This window comes from Oxyura jamaicensis, chromosome 2 (assembly GCF_011077185.1).
Source record: "Oxyura jamaicensis isolate SHBP4307 breed ruddy duck chromosome 2, BPBGC_Ojam_1.0, whole genome shotgun sequence".
NCBI classification, from domain to species: Eukaryota; Metazoa; Chordata; class Aves; order Anseriformes; family Anatidae; genus Oxyura; species Oxyura jamaicensis.
Genome location: NC_048894.1, coordinates 109,426,253 through 109,445,041, shown reverse-complemented (window position 1 = coordinate 109,445,041; position 18,789 = coordinate 109,426,253). Strand labels below are relative to the sequence as shown.

The 18,789-nt window shown below is 36.6% G+C and overlaps 1 protein-coding gene across 14 annotated transcripts in view; it reads left to right on the top strand.

Annotated features, from left to right (window-relative positions):
• PIEZO2 (piezo type mechanosensitive ion channel component 2) overlaps window positions 1-18,789 on the top strand; it is a 457,465-nt gene that overhangs the window by 360,587 nt on the left and 78,089 nt on the right. For 9 of the 14 annotated variants that reach the window (XM_035318200.1, XM_035318189.1, XM_035318191.1 and 6 more), the window contains 10 exons: window positions 62-196; window positions 1,782-1,820; window positions 3,655-3,793; window positions 4,236-4,375; window positions 6,610-6,846; window positions 9,178-9,301; window positions 10,911-11,152; window positions 11,867-12,015; window positions 12,781-12,954; window positions 16,177-16,218. In XM_035318200.1, the coding sequence (XP_035174091.1) occupies window positions 62-196; window positions 1,782-1,820; window positions 3,655-3,793; window positions 4,236-4,375; window positions 6,610-6,846; window positions 9,178-9,301; window positions 10,911-11,152; window positions 11,867-12,015; window positions 12,781-12,954; window positions 16,177-16,218 (1,421 nt within the window). The remainder of the gene's footprint in view (window positions 1-61; window positions 197-1,781; window positions 1,821-3,654; window positions 3,794-4,235; window positions 4,376-6,609; window positions 6,847-9,177; window positions 9,302-10,910; window positions 11,153-11,866; window positions 12,016-12,780; window positions 12,955-16,176; window positions 16,219-18,789) is intronic. The other 5 variants (XM_035318202.1, XM_035318201.1, XM_035318196.1 and 2 more) reach the window with 3 other exon arrangements.

Genomic DNA, 18,789 nt, shown 5'->3' with positions numbered 1-18,789 from the left:
AATTCCTCTTATGAGATTTTTATTTAGACTAATAACTAGTGCTGTCATTTGTGTTGTTTAGCAGATACCTGACGAAGAAGAGAAATCTGATAGCAGAGAGGATGACAAAGAAATACCCTGCAGTCCAATTCCAATGACAGCAGAGAGAAGGCGCAGTCTGTGGTATGCAAGCCACTATACAACTGATGAGAGAAAAGTAAGGCTGAAGTGGGAAGGGTCTCTGCATTAAATGTCTTTAAAACCATCACTCAATTTTATGACAGTTACTTTGAAATTAATGGAAGCAGCATTAGATAAGCCACAAGTAGGAAGAACTGAATGTGTGTTTATGTAACTAAGATATAATATCGAGGCTGTGCGGCAGAGTAGGAAATTTATTTTGAAACAATTAATAAAGCTAAAACAGGAGCCAATGTAAGGAAGTAAAAGAACAACATGCTCCTTGCTTTTGGCTTCTGCATTTTAGAAATTTAGAGCAAGTCTTTTGGAATCAGGTCACTATCTTTATTCAAAACAGCTAGAAAGTCTGTCAGGGAGGTAAATCCTGATGTAAAGTTCTGATCTGCTTTGTAACTGCTAATTACCACTGTCAGGAACCGCCAGTTTATCTTCCTTCAGGTGTACTGCTGCCCTTGCTGGATGTCTGTAGGGAAGGCAGTTGCTGTGAAACCTCCAGGAAAGGACCAGCTTTCTACCATCAGTCCTCACCAGCTACAATGTAAAATTTCATTTGACAAGTTGCAGTTAAATTTGTGATTTATAAATACTCCATTGAGCCACATATACTTAAGCTCCCCCAAACTCCATTATAATAGTAACAATGGTAACTGAGCTAGCAAATGAATGGACTGAACCTACTCTATCAAACTATAACAATAACAATCAGTTACTACTGTAGGTTCTTACATTTACCTATCTCCATTTTTCCATCAAAATTTTAATTTTCTAACATAATTTCTTCAACAACTATTACAGAAAAGCTAGAGAAGACATGCATTGAAAATACTTACTGAAAATCTTTTGTGGACAAACACAGAGTAAGCAATAAAATGGTACAGAAATAGGAATTTGGGACTTTTAACAGAATTTTAAAAGTACAATTTTGTTTCCCCTATAAATTACATGTCTTCAGCAACATTTCTCACTGACTTGAGTGCAAAACATTTCTGGAAGGACAAAACTGGTGGATATAGTTTTTGATCCTTTAGTGTGCTTCCTTGACATATCACATTGCAGGTGTTATTTCATATTCTGCATTTATCACTCAGCCTTGGATAAAGCCAATGTTTTTTGTTCAGTGAAAAATATTTCTACTTAATCAAAAGAATATTGCTAGCAATTATAATTCTAAGTATCACATTTTGTATTGGTATAAACATTTCATCAGAAGTAGTTTTATAATTACAGTAATTCTAATGATCTTTTAATTCTTAGTTTTTAGGCACTGGATCATTAGAAAGACATTAGAAAGCAGTTAATCAGTATAATGCCATACTGATTAATTTTTTGAGGCAATACGTAAAATTTCAAGGCCACAGTTTCAGTTTTGGTTCAGATTCACAGGAATCTACACTAACGTTATGTCAATGCTTATGGTACACTAAATATCATTTTACGAAGCATCATGTACAATTCTGCTGGCTTTTTAAGAATTCTTTCTGAATTTCTTAATGCAAATCTTCTGCAAAGGTCAGCAAATATGCATGCCTGTATTTTAAAATAATAATAATAATGCTTGAGCCATGCTTTTTTAATAATTTGTCTTGCATTGCTTTTTGCAGCTTCTGTCAATGACCCAAGATGAATACAAGCCATCGGATGTTAGTATACTACTAGTCTTTGTAATTTTGTCATTCTTTTTAACATGTGTAAATACAGATCTCACTGATATATACACTACAAGCTTAGCTGATGTTTTAATAACTTCTCTGTTTTGTTTAGTCTGTGTTTTGCCATGTAACCTTGATTGTCTTAAATATAATTATCTTTCTCTTCCTTAACAATTACAATGAGAAACTAATTAGCCTTAAAATTGAAATTACCTGAAATTCACTTGAAATTACACTACTTGTAGTAGTACCAACTGGCAAACGATCTTTGTTATTTCATTGGGTTTAAATAAGATCTCAAAATATGCTTTCTAATGCAAACCATCTTTACACTTGATTTAGCTTCTTTGCTCTGTTTTTTTCTTTCATTCATGTTGAAATGCTGAGGCTTTTAAAGAGTGACTGACAACACATGAGTTCAATTTACAGATTACAGAAAATTAGAATCCCTGCTTGAGCTGACAGCAAGTGATTGATTTATTTTGACTGCTATCGATCCTGTAACAGTCCTGAATGCAGAAACATCCCCTCCATTCATCATACACAGAAGAATGGAGATGCAGATGAACTCTGAGAGCAGCTATAACCAAATCTTAACATGCTGCTGAATATACCTAACCCAGATATTGTTCTGAAAGAGAGAGACTGAATCAGTCCACAACGCCCCTGTGCAAAGTTTCTGCAGGCAAAATAACAGTTCTGTCTCACAGCCTAAACATGTCAGTCTTTAGCATGTACTGCTCTCAATAACCCATTGCATGTGAATTCCTGCCAATACAAGAGATATTTATGATTGTGGTTGCTGGAACACCAATCCAAACAAGCACAAGAGATGAAATGTAGTTCACAAAAAGAAAACCATGCAAGAGTGTTGAATTAGTACTAAGAAGAGGCCTAAATGCTGAATCAATAAAAATAATTAACAGAACTGGCTTTATTAACTGCAGCAAATGTAAATCTCTCCAGAAAGACTTTAAAATTGAAAGTTGTTTATAAACACTATTTTCATAACTACCAGAAGTAATTAGATAGGAATTCTTAATTTTAAGTCTGATAATTTAAGTCTGAAAATTTAAATTTAAGTCTGAAAATCTCAGTGTATTTGTTTGCGTAAGGAGGAGTGTTATAGCTTTAACCTAAGGCCAGGGGATCATGATGCTTTCCTAGGCTGGCTGTACAAAGCTAGCTTTACCTGTGAAAGTCAAGGTGTCAAAACATGAACTCAAGAGTTACTGTTTTTGCACTGAGCCATGTAGTTGGCCTCAGTCTTCCCCAGCAGTGCATGTAACATAATCCACTTACACACTGTTTTTTCTTTCCATAAGTTTATAAGTAGGACAGGCTAAGAGCATGTAAATAGTCATTTACCATAGCTCAGCTAACTGCAATAACTTGATCACTTTTGCCTGTGTGTCCACACATCTATGCATTTTAAGACTGCTTGTATGTACATTGAAATGATGTTTAATGCAATTTATGTAATTTGGAAAAAAAAAAAAAAAAAAAAGAACTATTTTAAGGGAGATACAGAAGTTCAAAGATGCAGAATTATTTTGCAGTTTGTTAAAAATTTTACTGAAACCAGTTTGTAAATCTACTGATATTTCATAAAAAGTTACCAAAAACTTTTTTTTTGAAAGCTCTTATATATTAGTTTTGCATGCAACATGACTATAATATCACTTTATTTGGAAGGAGCCAACTGCAGTTACTTGTTAAGCTCCTTTACCGTTGGCAATCCATGGTAAAGCTGAGCACAGAAATAGGAGTCCCGTACTTGTAAGAGCTGCCCTAAAAGCAGTGCCTCTCTCCGATCTTCTGGTAGGTTCTGCTGGTAACAGTGAATGGGAACCCTTCTGACTATCACACCATCCACCCCACACTGCCATTAGAAAATGGTCCAGCCAAACCAGACCTGTACTCAACACCACAGTACAAATGGGAGCCTTCGGATGACATGTCAGGTAGTGAAAAGCATTGCGTGGGAACTACCCTTAGTTCCATATTTTCATTTTCTGTATCTCAGTTCACTGCCTCTTGCATTTGTTTTTTGTTTCAGTAAGCTCCTTGGCCTGTTGAAGTTTAAATAATTGCTATCACCTTACAATGATGGCTTACCACTTGGCAGTTTTGTGAACAAAGCTGTAGACATATACTATCTAAAATACTTCGCCTCTTTACAAACCAACACAGTGATTGCAGGTTTTATGTTGCTTTACTGTGCTCATTTTGTTTGTTTGTTTGTTTTGTTTTTTTGGCTCCCATCTTGAGCTTGCTAAAGGATGTAGAAATAGCTATTAGAGTGATTAAAAGTTAGTCACTCCAGGGTTACTTACCTGGAGAGAGTGCATACCATACTCTTAGGACCAGCATGAACTGCAAATAAGAATTTCTTTTTCTACTTAGAAAAGGAAGAGGAGGAAGGAGAGGAAGAGGAAGAAGAAGTTACTCAGGAGGAAAAAGAAAATGTTAAATTGAATGCCCTGGTTTCTGTGTTCCAATTTATCATGAAACAAAGTTACATTTGTGCTCTGATAGCTATGATGGTAAGTATTGGCAACAAAAAAATAATGCTGTTGATTTTACAGATAAATGTGTCTTCTTGGTGTTTTCCTGAGATTAACGTCATCTGTTGGTTTTCAGTATTTACATCATGCCTAGAAAATATTGATATGACATCTGCATTTTAGGTTATTAATGAATAATTCCCAGGCTTGCTATAGACCTATCAATAGGGCAACATGCAGGGTTCTGGGAAAAACATCACATTTCCAGGACTGAGAAAGAAAGCAATTGGGGCTGAGTTTTTTTATTGATTCCAAAGCCTCTCTATGAGCAGTAACATCATACTGTTGCTCCACTCAGAAATCTGCCTGCAAAATTAAATAATTTCCTAGTCATATAGTAAATTTTAAATATATAGTTCCTATTTCAGATTGAAGCATGCAACTGGTACATTCTGAGATAACAGATCTGTAAAGCCTGATTTCCTGTATTGGCTCAGAATGGTCTCAAGGAAAATACAACTTTTTGCCAAATATGATTTTGCTGTTGTTTTACTTACCACCCTTATTTCTTCTTTTGATGTTGTTTGCTTTTAAGCTCAGTTGATGCAAATACCTTGAACTGCAGCAAATTTTCAGCACAGTGAAAATTTCAGACAGCTCTCTGTCTATATTCCCAATGCAAGCTTTGGTCTTACTGTTTTGGAAATGTTTCCACTGTGATGAAATTAACCATAAAGTTTCTTGACTGAATTTTGTGTTAAAAATGGTAAAATAAATTAGTTTGGCTGCTTTTTATTTGCATATAGTTTCATACCTTATTTACTGTCCTTTAACAGGAAAAGCAGACTCCTTGTGCAGAATCTGGATCTGGCTTAATGCATTCTGAGACATTAACAAGTAGTTGCTTTCATATTGCCATAATGTCTCTTTTCTTTCTTTCTTTCTTTCTCTTTCTTTCTTTCTTTCTTTCTTTCTTTCTTTCTTTCTTTCTTTCTTTCTTTCTTTCTTTCTTTCTTTCTCTTTCTTTCTTTCTTTCTTTCTTTCTTTCTTTCTTTCCTTCCTTCCTTCCTTCCTTCCTTCCTTCCTTCCTTCCTTCCTTCCTTCCTTCCTTCCTTCCTTCCTTCTTTCTTTCCTTTTTTTTTTTTTAGTTCTGTGCTTCGCATGTTTTGCAATTTCTTTTTAATTCATTTATAGGCTCATATCTTTCAATATCAGAAGAGGAAATATTTGAAGACCTTTCTTGTAGTTTGATACTGAGACACTACTAGATTTTTCTCTTAGTGATATATCTCTATTTCCTATGATCTGACCCAAATTCATTTATGAATTCCTTTATGGTGTAATCTGATGAATGTTCCAGTTACACCATAGCGAAGGATGCCTCAGTGTAAGTTACATTCCTGTATGTGAAGAAAGAAGTAACATATTAGTGTTTTTCACGTACTCTTACAAAACATTATTTCCAAGGGGGATGGACTAGACTGACTGATATATTCTTAATGTTTCATACATACTTTTTAATTTAAATTGAAAGGGAAATTAAGATATGTTGACGGTTATGCCCCGGTTATACCAGCATATGGCTGAATTTAGTCCTAAATCAATAGCAGTGATAGGAAGAAAAAAAAAAAAAAAAAGAAAAAAAGACACTTTAAAAAAATCCTTTCCCACAGGTGTTTACTAAAGCTGTTTTCAGTAACTGATTTCTGCAAACTATTTAAACATTAACAAGTTATTAGTATAGGAGGCAATCTAAAATGTTTAGTGTAAACTAACTGTATTTCAGTCTAGCTGTGTATATACCTTAGCTTTTCATTTTAAAATGGTTCTACAAAGCTAGAACAGCATGGAGTGAGCATAATTTTATAAGTCTGTCAAGGGCTTTGAATGCAAGCAGGTATCAAATATGTTTTGTTATTGCTGTGCTAATTTCTTTGTTGCTAGTTTTGCAAGAAGGTCCTGTGTGCTCTGAAGTTAGCCTGTACTTTCCATCTCTGTTTATTCGGTGTAATAAAAAGCAGTGAGCCTGCTCACAAACCTTACCAGTATGCAATTAATGGGCAAAGAACGGTTTGCCCCTAGCTGTGGACTTAAGAATCCATTTGCAGCACGTTCTTGAAAGGTTTCATTGTAGCTCGCCCAGTAGCTGATTAATATGGATGAAAATGTGTGCTAAGTAGAGAAGTGTAAGTGAAGTGTAACTGGCTGTATGCCACAACATTGTTCCTGAATGAATCTATGGACATTTTTTCCCTCTTTCTTCTTTCCATAAGGCATGGAGTATCACATATCACAGCTGGTTGACTTTTGTGCTATTGATCTGGTCTTGTACACTGTGGATGATTCGTGACCGAAGGAAATATGCCATGATCACTTCGCCGTTCATGGTTTTCTATGGAAATCTACTGCTAACATTGCAGTACATATGGAGTATTGAGCTCAAGAATGATGAACTTCCTCAAGTATCGGGTTTTTTAGAAAGAAAGGAACCTGGGGAGTTGGCATCAAAGGTAGGTGTTACAAAGAGCTGAGATTTTTTATGAAACCACAAAGCAAATACATTGTGACAAAAAATGTGAATCACTTTACATTTAAGAACCCTCAGTATTCAATATAACCATGTTCAGTAGCAGTTATACAATAAAGGATAAGTAGTTTTAAAATGCTGTTGAGAAATTTGCTTCTCACTCATAAAGCTAATACCAAAACAAATGTTTCAGACATATTTATAGATTTTCTTGATAATTCTGTAGAGAACACATAGTGGATAGAAATTTTGGCTTTATAAAATGGGTCCAAAATAGATGTGATTTGATTTGTGAGATAAATGTTTATCCTCTTAAGTCTTGCGTCTTGTACCTTTGTCTCAGCTACTTCAGAACCCTTCAACATAAGTATTGCACATGGATGTTTCTGGCTTACAAAAACATAAACGCAGCACCTGTATAGTAACTGTCACACCCACAGTTTGTAGCAGGGACAGAGCAAGGGCCATATGAAGATCTGAAAAAGAAGTAAACTCAGTACTTGTGGGTGGTTAAATTGACACTCGTAGTTCTAGTGCCTTTATTTACCATGGCATTTTGTTGTATTTGGTCACCCATGCTATGTCAGGTCTGTCTTTGAACATGATGGTATTGCTCCCTCCTTTAGGATTTGTCACTAATAGCAGTACATGACTGCCACTGAAGCTGAAATCCATTTGATGTCAGAAACAAGAGTTTGTTGACTTCAGTGCATGATAGATTTTTTCCATTGGTGCCTTGAAAGCACTTCAAAATGCATTGTGTTTGGCAAAGGTGCTTCTGGGGGAGAGAATGAGCATAAATAGGAAGCTTTTTCATAGAATACCCAAGAGGGGCATCTCAGAGAGTGCAGGTAGTTGGCACTGTTCCCCTTGAGATAAGTTAATTACTTCCATTATGCCTCCTAGTTACCATTCACAGTGTTTCTGCAAGTGAATTCCCTTGTTGGCAGTGCCTTTGGACAACCATTTCTTGGTCTTTAATGCACTGGAAAATTAGCGAGCACTGTATCTCCTGTAAAGGTAAAAATAGTTAAGTAAGAGAGCTAAAGCTCAAGGAATTCTACAGTTTCAATGACTTTGTATATCTCTAAAGGAGTTTTAATGTTCTTAGTATGTCAGCTCCTTTGACATAGTTTCTATATTAGGTATACAATCAAGTGTCTTATATAAAACTAGCTAATGTCAAGAAAGGAAATTGTTGTGCATGTGTGATGATTTGGCCACACCCAGAAAAAAATACAAAATTCCTACTTGCTACTGTTTTTTTTTTTTTTTTTTTTTTTTTTCAGGCTGAATATAATGCACTCAGTAAATTTCACAAAATCACAGAAAATCTGAGTGTCTGAGAGGGCAGCTATTGCTAGCCTGAGACTTCTCCATTCACTCATGAAGTACTTGCACATTAGATGAAAAACAGGGTAACTCTATTTTGTATCACTGGCCTTGTCATTTTTTTTGCATACAAACTAGTTGGCTTTTACATGTTTCCTGTCTGAGATTTTATTCAAGTCCTTGTTCTGCACCATTATGGAAACTTTGTAAAATCTAAATATAAAACCAAGAATTGGATAGGTAACATGCCATTTTCTGAATTTTGGCTGTCTCTAAGTATTGCAAGCTGTTGAATTCATCTTTTTGCAAAATATGGAGACGCACTCTTCATTAAAGAGATGTATTTATTTCTAAGGTATCTTTCTTTTGTGGAGTTATCAACTCTTCAATCTCTTCAAAGAATTAAGAGTCATCTCATATTCGTAAGTGCTACAAATGCAAAGCACATTCAGTTGGCTGTGTCTTTTGTAACATCAAGACATACAAAGATTTATTTTTTTTAATTAATTGCTCTTAAGCACTTGAAGTACCAAAACTCCTAAATCTCTTGATTTAGGATATATCAAACCTAATGACAATACACTTACCTGCCTGTGCTTCTTCAGAAAGAGAAAATGAACAAAAATGGGCAGATGAAAATCATGCCAGGCCATATATAAAGAGAAGATCCTTAAACTTATAAGACAGGGCTTAAAAACTGAATAGAATAAGGTATAACAGAACTGTATGGGTAAGTAGATTTAAGAAAAGGTGCAGAGTGAAATGGTAATGAAAAAGGATGAAATAAGTTTGTTTTTAATGCAGGGTGTTTCCTAAATAACAATTTCCACAGAGTTGCCCTTTGACACTTATGACATTATTGCTATTTTCCAATAGACAGAAAAAGCAAAAGCATGCAAAATTTATGAAAACATATGTTTGCAGTTGCAGGATATAGGTTATACAATTAGCCTGTTGTTTTCGTTTTGATTTTTGTTTGCAGATCCTTTTCACGATTACTTTCTGGCTACTGCTTAGGCAACACCTCACTGAACAGAAAGCACTTCAGCTGAAAGAAGCTACTTTATCTGAGGTCAAAGTTGGAAGTGAAGAAGATGAAGAAAAAGGTAAAGCCATGTCCAATTTATTACAGTCCTTCAGTCACGATAGAAGTTTCAGTTACTGTGTTTCCTAATGCAGAAATCTATTAGCAAGACACCTGTTGTTAGCTAAGGAAGATATTACAAAATCTATGTGCAACTGTCTCTCAGTGGATATAAAAACAAAACAGCTTTGAACTGCAGAAAATCCAAACAAATGAAAATTCTCTTTACTGTTGAACTGCAAGATATGAAAGATAAATGAAATTACTCATTTGAAAAATGCCATGGAACTTTCTAAGAATCAGTTTATTCCTGTGTCCCAAACTCAAACTAGCAGATGAGTTGGTGTGGGAGTTTAACCACAAGAGAAGAAAAGTTTCCAGAGGAAAAATTAGTTGTTAATTTCCTTGCAAGTTGTTGTGCTTGTGCATAAACACTAGTACAAAACCAGAAGTTAAACTACTAATTTCAGTGGGAGAATAAACATGTATATTTTCAGTGTGGGGACTCATGCAACCAGGAGCATACATGAGAGCAAAGCCGACTGCTGCACTTTTGGCTTATCTGACAGCTCAATGACCTGTTCCCTCTTATGCTACTGGGCGCATCTTCTCCCATATATTCCTTCCTTGCCCTTTTCTGTCTCTCTAGATTCTGATCTAAACTATTTCAATTCACTGAAATGGTAGAAAGGCAGACTGTGATGTAGTTTCCTGTTTGATTAATTACAATGTTTGGCTCAGTAAAGCATCTGGTCAGTGTCAGAGCTGAACACTGCAAGGATTTGAAAGGCACAAGAACAAGGAAAGAATCTGAGGGAAGGATTGTGAGTGGGAGAAAAGGAATGGGCAATATTTTTGACTGTGAAGTCTCGATACTGCTGTCAACATGAAGAAAAACATTACAGTGAATTTGACAAGCTCTGTTATCTAGATATTTGCTCATGTGTACCTGCTCTCAGGGGAACATATACCCTGCCAACCACAAACCTCCCAAGGTGAATAACTGGGGAATCCTGACCTTGTCATAAGGCAAAAGCAGTTTGTCTTTTCTGCAGCTATTTAGGTACTGTAGAAGAAGGTGGAAAAGTGGTAGTTTCTTTGAAAAAAATGTCAGTGCAGCATTTGTATTTTTTAAGCTTGTTTGGTTTTATGTTAATGTTTTCTCTTGCTTGTGGTTTTTGGAGGAAAACCACAGTATTCTCTTAAGGACATTCAACCCTTTAAACTCAAGAAGAGAGATTTTCTGGTGGTGTTCGTGGTTTCTTTATTTTCCAGTTTAAAAGGTTCTTGCCTGTGAGTAAAGTTAATCCCATGGATAGTATTTTGGCTGTTATCTGTTATACAGTCCTTGGACTCTAATTTTCCACTAAAGCTACCTGCATACTAAAGTGAAGAGTGGTGTTTGAACATAGAACAATATGCCTTATAGCTCTAGGACCAGGTTGAGGCTCATTTGAAGTTAAAAGTCTCTCCTTTGCTCTGGAAGCATGAGAATGATTCAGAAATACAGTCTCTTGTTGTGAATAGCATCTTTAAGTTTCCGTGCTGTGTGTAGAGGTTCTGCTTTCCAGCCATTTTAATTCTTACTAAAGTCCCCAAAATAGAGGTCAAATGTAACTCTGTACTTGCAGATGAGGAGTTGCAAGAGGGAGAAGTGGCAGAAGAAGAAGAGGAGGAGGAAGAGGAGGAAGTTGATGATGAGGATGAACAGGATATTATGAAAGTTCTGGGGAAGCTCGTGATGGCTATGTTCATCAAGTACTGGATTTACGTCTGTGGGGGCATGTTCTTCTTTGTCAGCTTTGAGGGTAGAATTGTCATGTACAAAATCATCTATATGGTACTGTTCCTGTTCTGTGTGGCCCTCTACCAGGTAAGTGAGGACTATGTTAACTGAATTTTGTCCTTGAATACAATGTTTCATGCGTTTAACTTCATGGTAAAGTAGCTTGGATGGAGTCTGTAAGAAGTGTAATTGTTCTTTAGTTAAATACAACATAATAGTAATAAGATCATTTGAATGGGTCGATATAGACATTCTCATTTGACTTTGGTTATAGTGACAGGAAAAGTGCACATAAATTAGATGCTATTAAATTATATATATGACACACTTCACCTGTGGGACTCCACCCCACATGACTGAAAACTGTGGAAACTGTATGGGAAAGATCTGGACCTTGCACATCTTGGAGGTCTCTTCCAACCTAAACTATTCTGTGATTCTGTGATCCTACACAGCCACCAGTTTTAGTCCACACACAATTTCCACACCCATGGAGCAGGCAGTCCCTCTCCTCCAGCACTTTCATCATCTAATGTTGATAAAACTGAGTGACTGAAGCTGTCCTTGCTCTTCATGTCTGTGGCCATGTCCCAAAAGACATTTTTGCACAGAAGTCTGTACTTGGGTGCCTATGTACCAGCAGTAAGAACTTAATCACAAAGATCTGTATCTGCAGTTTACTTCAGGACAGCTAGGAAGAGTAATATTCTTAGCCTTTGTTTTCCAGTACAGCTTTGTCAGTATTTTTATCAGTGTCTTTGCCTTGAGCTTCTTTTAAATTCCTTAGTGTGTGATTTTCAGGTGCACTATGAATGGTGGAGAAGGATTTTAAAGTACTTTTGGATGTCAGTGGTTGTTTACACAATGTTGGTACTTATCTTCATCTACACATACCAGTTTGAGTCTTTCCCTGGGTTGTGGAAGAACATGACAGGCCTGGATGAAAGCAAGTAAGTGTTTTCATTTCATTTATTATTTTTTTTCCATTGAACTTTTGAGTTTGATGTGCTCTGAGAGCACTCTTCCTTCTTGTAGTGGAAAAACGTCATGAGACCATCCCCAGACATAGTTGACGAAGCACTCAGCTCTGAAGCTGTAGGTTTACTGGTGTAACAACAGAGATGAGAAAGGGCATGAAGAGGGCTCAAAGAGTCACATTTTCCCCTGCCTTCTGTCAAGGCCTTCCCAGTGTTGTCAGCACAGCACCAATACTTTTATCTCTTTGACCATAGGAGCAAGATCTGCGGAGAGACTAAGGGTAGATTTGCAGGATGTCTGGTGCTGATGAAGATGGACCAGCATTCCTGCTAATGAGGAGTGCTGTGTTTCTTCCTCCTCATAATGTATAGGGTGTTCCTCAACAGGAGTTTATATGAGAAATTATATGAAATACGAGTGGATCTTCAGTGCAGTACTTTCAGCCAGAGACAACTCATCTGGTTCCTGTAAAGAGAGTTGTGGCAGGGCTGGTTCATTTGGCTCTGTACATTTGCAGTATCTTTCTACATTGCTAAAGCCAAATACAAGACATATACATTGTAAAACCTCCTGGTTTAGAAGAATTTAAAGATACGAAAACACAGAACAAGTACCAATCCTTATTTCCTTTTGCAAAGGATTTGTAATAATGTCTCATGACAAGGAAAAGATTTTGGTGTGAAATCATGACTTAGTGGCTTACTTTTTTCTTTATTTTTTTTTCTTTTTTTTTTCAGACTAGAAGACCTTGGTTTAAAAAGGTTTTCTGTGGCTGAGCTATTCACACGCATCTTTATCCCCACCTCCTTCCTGCTGGCATGTATCTTACACCTTCACTATTTCCATGACCATTTCCTCCAGCTCACTGATTTAAAAGCTGTAACTAGCAAACAGGACAACACTATTTACAGGTAAAGAAATAAGTAAACAGAGCTATTCATTATCTGTATGAAAATGCTGTTTCTGACTGTCTTGTAGTGCTCACTTTTCAATAGATGTTATTTACTTCTGTTATAATGACCTAGGCTAAAAACAAGTGATAAAAAACAATCAGCATCCCTTAACACCCAGAACCTTACTAAACAAGCCACAACCAAAGTGTCATTCTTCCAGCACTTTCCAATACTTGTAGAAGGTTTTCTTTTTTTTCTTTTGGTGGTACATTGTCAAAGGTACTGATAATATTTATGTGTTTATCTCACTGTTTTTCACCTTTACTGTGGAGTAGATGCCTAATTGCGATGTGTGCCTTTTTGTAAGTCCTGTCAGTAATAAATAATAAGACTTTTTATTTGGGTAACTTCTGTTTTTCAATGTCTATTTTGAAGGCCAAATGAAGATTGGGAGATCTTTGGCAAGTACCGTGTACACATTGGACAATTAGACCTTTTTGTAAGGTTGAACTTCATAAATGGAAATATGTCAAACTTGTGATCACTCTTTAGGGTCCTGGCCCTTGGCTATGCTAGCTCTTTGAGACATTCAGCATTCTCATCAATAACTTCACTAATGTTTTCATGATTCCAGGACCTCACCTTCTTCAGACTTTTATTATGTTTAGCTCTTAAATCTTCTCCTAATTAAAAACAAATCCAGCCTCAAAATGTTTACCTGTCTGATGATGTGTAACTCAGCTGCAATTTTATGAATGAGGAAAAGCTGCACAGTATCATGTACACCACAGTGTGTTGTGGAATAATGACAGTTGATTGTAACAGAGAATTCTGCACTGTGACCTGATATATTTACAAAAAGCATTTCAGATATTTTTCTTGCATTCGATTTAATATGAAGCTCCTTTACAGTGTATGGTACAAGTATTCTTATGTTTCCTACCATCAGTGCACATGAATAAGCTCTACTTTTTTAGAATGTTTCCACTTTCTTTATTTACATAAGCTGATAAAAACAAAGCCAAATAGTTGCTAAAAACAAAACAAATTAAACTTGACAAAATCTCCTAACCATGTTGTCTCTTACCTTTTAAAATGCCTATTTGCATAATATATTTTTTTTTTTTGGCTTTTCTTGAATTGCTGCATTCCATGGTAAATACAAGGGTCCTTTCAAATACTCTGTGAGCACTTTCTGTGCCCAGAGCAAACTTTGTGTGCAGCAGCAGATGCAAATTAACATCTCTGAACTGGGCAGCCAAGCCCTAATACCTGAACCCACATAGATGTCTGAGCAGAAACAATGGTTGTTCCTGGGTTGTGGCATCTGGGGAAATGTACTGCAGTTTGAGGTAACTACACAAGTTCTTTTGTAGCCTAAGCACTTTGCACTATGCTGACTAACATAGCAACAGCTGCCAGCTCCCAACTAGTGTGATCCAGTAGGCATAAAATGGAAAAATATCCCTGAGACAATCCCAGTGACTTTGGACTCATGGTACAGCACTCCTTGCCTGTGAAACCACTATTTGCAAATCTATTATGCATGGAAGATACCAAAATATTAACTACTGCTCTCCAAATGCTGGTGTGAAGAAAATCACTGTAATTAAAATCACATCGTTCTTGAAAGATGGAACACTAATACTAAAGACACAGAATGTTTTCAGTGCATTGTTGAGAGCACAAAAAAATGAAAGAAAAGATTAGTATCAGAAAATAATGTTGTATGATATGGATTTTTTTTCTGTAGTCAATGATATTTTTGCCAGGAGTAAGTATCCTTAAGACAGAGATGAAAGTAGACATACGTTGTTACAACAGGTCTTTTAGGACTTTTCTTAAGCAAAGTGGCAAGTGAAAAGGATTCTCTGATACTATAAGCTTTTTTTTTGCATTGCCAATATAATTTTTTGATGTTGTTTGTTGTTGTTGTTGTTGTTGTTGTTGTTTTGATTTTATTTTTTTAAGTCTAAATGTAAAACTGGATTGTATGGAACTTTCAGATAAATAGCTAGATATTTTTAACTCTTAAATGTGGCTGATGTGCTACATCTGTCATTTTGCGGTATTTCAAAGTCAGTTACCATGCATATTGTTTCTATTTTGAAGAATTGGTCCAATACCCAAATCAGAACACATTTTCTGCTTTGTGCTACCACAAATATTGCCTGATATATCAAGATCCAGTTGCTTTCTTCCCCATTCATGTAACAAATCAATACTCAGGATCAGCAGACTTTAAAATTCAAACCTCAACAGTCATGCTATAAATAGAAAAAAGTTGCAGGCAAATCTAAAACAGATTAAAGACTCATATGTCTAAAGCTTCAGTTGTCACATTTGCTAGCTTTCACTCAACACCTACTTACCTTTCAAAATTGCTTTTACGCTGCTTCTGTTGCAACAGAAAAAATATAAAGAAAATGATCTTTAACTTTCAGTAAGAGGACAGAACTCTATCCTTTTAAGAGCAAACTTAATAAAACAACCACAAGTGTGAGCTAGTCATGAGAGTAACAGAGAGTTTCAGCTCCTCCATCTGCCCCTGAGCTGAAATGTAGGGTTATGGTATTATGTTTGTGTCTAACTGATGACTCATGTTAAAGTTGCTGAGACTGTTCATGTATTAAGATACTGCTTCACACGAGGAAGGTTTGTGGATTGAGTTCAAGAATACAGCTCTGCCAGCCACAAATAGAGGGGGCACAACCTGGCAGACTGGAATGGGCAGGGTGAGATGCTTCTTGCTGTAGGGGATGATTGAGTGGGTCAGTATTACACCTGTGAGAGACAGAAAAATCCTCTAATTAGGGCTTTTCAAGCTTACTTCCTTGATGCATCATGAATTATGGTGTAGTGATGATACAGGTGTGAGGCAGATAATTTCTGTGGTATGATGCTCCATTATAATCATCTTCAATGAAGAAGGAAAATTTCTATTTTTAAAAATGTACAGAATAAACTTACTTGAGTCTGTACTCTCATTTTGAGGTCTCTGTAAAGTAGTGAAGTTACATACAGTCTAAATGTCTAAATATTATTGAATTTACAAGCTTTCTAGACTTCTCACTGCATGGTGTGCATTAAGCTTTCAGATTGTGTTTTGTTATGACACTGTGTCTCTTGGTAGACAGGAAAGTGCATTCATTCCTATTTAACAGTTTCCTTTTCTCTCTCTCTAATTCATTTCCCATTGTCATTTCATGCATTCTTGTGCTTTCATCTCCCACCTCATAGCCATGCCAAAGTCAATGGCCGTGTTTATCTAATAATAAATAGGTGGGTACCTCAAACTTTCCTTTCCTTTAAAAAGATATGCCTTAACTTGTTTGTTACTTCTTAATTGCCTTAAAGCAAAATATGTTCTTGTTGCACTGTACTGTAAAGTAAGCAGGGAGATAATGTTGTTCAGGTATTGTAGTCTTGTAAAGCTGGTGAAGAACTTAACACATCACTCCTGCATATTTATATGTTGTGAGTTCATCTCCCAGTTGGGATTCTTCTCTTAAACCTTGCCCGTGTCTCAATATAAGAATAATTGATGCTACTTGTAATTGGCTGCAGACAATAGACTTGTTTGAGGAGGCTCGTTTACCTACCCTTTGTGCATGGAAAGATGCATGCCTGCATGCACACACATCTGCGCACACACACACACATCCCTGACTACCTCACAAACTCTTAGGAATGGGATTTTTTGGGTCAAGTCAATTAAATGTACAGTATGTATTTTCAAGAAAAATATGAATTTGCACTCATATACATCCCATATACTGAAACCATTGCATGCTATAGCTGTTAATTTGTAGACAAAGTTGGGCGCGCCAGGATCCAAACTGTGAAATTCCATGTTGTCTTCATAGTTATCTCTTTATACATGGCATCTTGAAAACAATTCCATAAAGGAGATTTATTTCAAAATTAAGTGTGGACTTTTGTATAATCAGCTCTGAGAATAGAAGGATTTGTCACTGGCCTGTAGGAAACCCATTTGTCAAGAAGTGTTGGGAATGGCAAGGGCAGGTGGCTTGGTGAGGGCCAGCAAGCTGAGAACTGAGGGGCACGGCCAGGAGTTAAGGCTGGGCTCTCATTTGGGGGGAGTTGTCAACACAAGGGTGAGGGTCAGGTCTGGAGATAGTCATAAGGGACAGCTTCAGCCTGGTGAGCTCTCAGCAGGTCCATAGCAATGAGGCAAATGTGAGGTGAAGGCAGGGAGTCAGTCTGCGTGGCAGGTCTAGGGTTAGAGAGCAGGCACTGACATGGCTACAATGGCAGGACCCTCGTCGTGAAGGCAGCTCCTCAAGGAAGGAGAGGGAAATCCCTGTGCTGAGGCTTCCTTGCATGTCCCCCAGCATGTATAAGCTCAGCACGTATCAGCCAGCCAGCCCCAGGGGCATGCAGACAAACCCCCTGCAAGGGAAAAGAAAGTACTCGGGGTCCTACTGTACCACTAAAGGTACGGATGGCACTGTGTACTCAGTTTGAATCATGCATGACATATTCAAGTGATGGCTTGCTGATGTTCTGTAGAGCAGGAAGCTTTCTGTTGTGAAGGCTGTGCATGACAGATAAGCCAAGAGATGATTTTCAGCCAGTAAATTTCAAGTAATTTATAACCAATTACAAGAAAATTATCAAAGGTAAAAAATGCTTCATAATGCATCCAATAATTTGTTACTAATTTATCTCCTGCTTTAGCAAATTAATAAACAGATGAATGTTAGGACTTCAGCAAGGACCTGAAGCACATGCCTAATTCTAACACCATTGAAATTGCTTTGATGCCTAAAACTAGATCTACTAGTATACTTTTCTTTATTGATATCCTGTTTAGTGAACTTGAGGGTAAGAAATGCTTGCAGTTAAAAGCATTCATGGCTATACCTTCAAGACTGTCTTATTTAGTTACGTGGCTTCCTAAGTATCAAACATAATACCTTTGTGTTATTTGGGATAATTTCCCACCAGTATATGCTTTCCAACTTAGTTGGAAAACCTGACTAGCTGTGAAGCCTGTACAGATAGCTTGTGAGAGATGTTCTAAACTACTGTAATTTTTATACCCTGATATCTCAGTGTCATCTGTTATGTGATGTCATGTGATCTTATAATTAAAAATAAATAAATAAAAGAGGAGCAACAACTCTAGGAATAAATGAGAAGGTCTGGGAAGAAAAGTTCCAACTAGACTAATTCTTTAAATAGTGGACAGGGCTTTTTATCTAGCCTTGGATCTCCTGAGCACACAGCCCTGTGCTTGTGCCTACTGATCTCAATAGGACTAGATACCGACGTACTGGAAATTAAGCTCATACTGATGCTTTGTCAGGTACATGCTTTTTATTGTATGTACCCTCCTTTATAACCCCATGACCTCTTGGATATGAATGGGAGTTATATAGCAAAGAGAAAGATTAGTCCTCCCACACAAAATCCTGTAGGATTCCTGTTTTTCTTCCCAGTTTACACTGAGGTAAGTCAGTAAGTTCTTAATTTGCACCAGTGTGAATGTGGATTTTTTCCATCACAAATGACAGTTATGATATCTCTTTAAAATCAATGCAATTGCACTTGTGCAAAACCAGTCTAGTTACAGAGATACTTTCATTTCATTGGGCATTGCCTTTAAAATGGGCTTTGATGATTTATATTAGTTGGGGATCTCCGTAACAGTTACACTGAACCAAAAATTCATTCTCTCTTCTTTATATATTACCCTCCTGTCGGTGCATTATTAGAGTTTTAGATAAATATGCAAAGTTAGATTATATAATGTTAAGGAATATTATTTTTAGTCATTTTATTGAGATTTGAATATCCTTTTAGTATATAAAACAGGTTATCTATGAA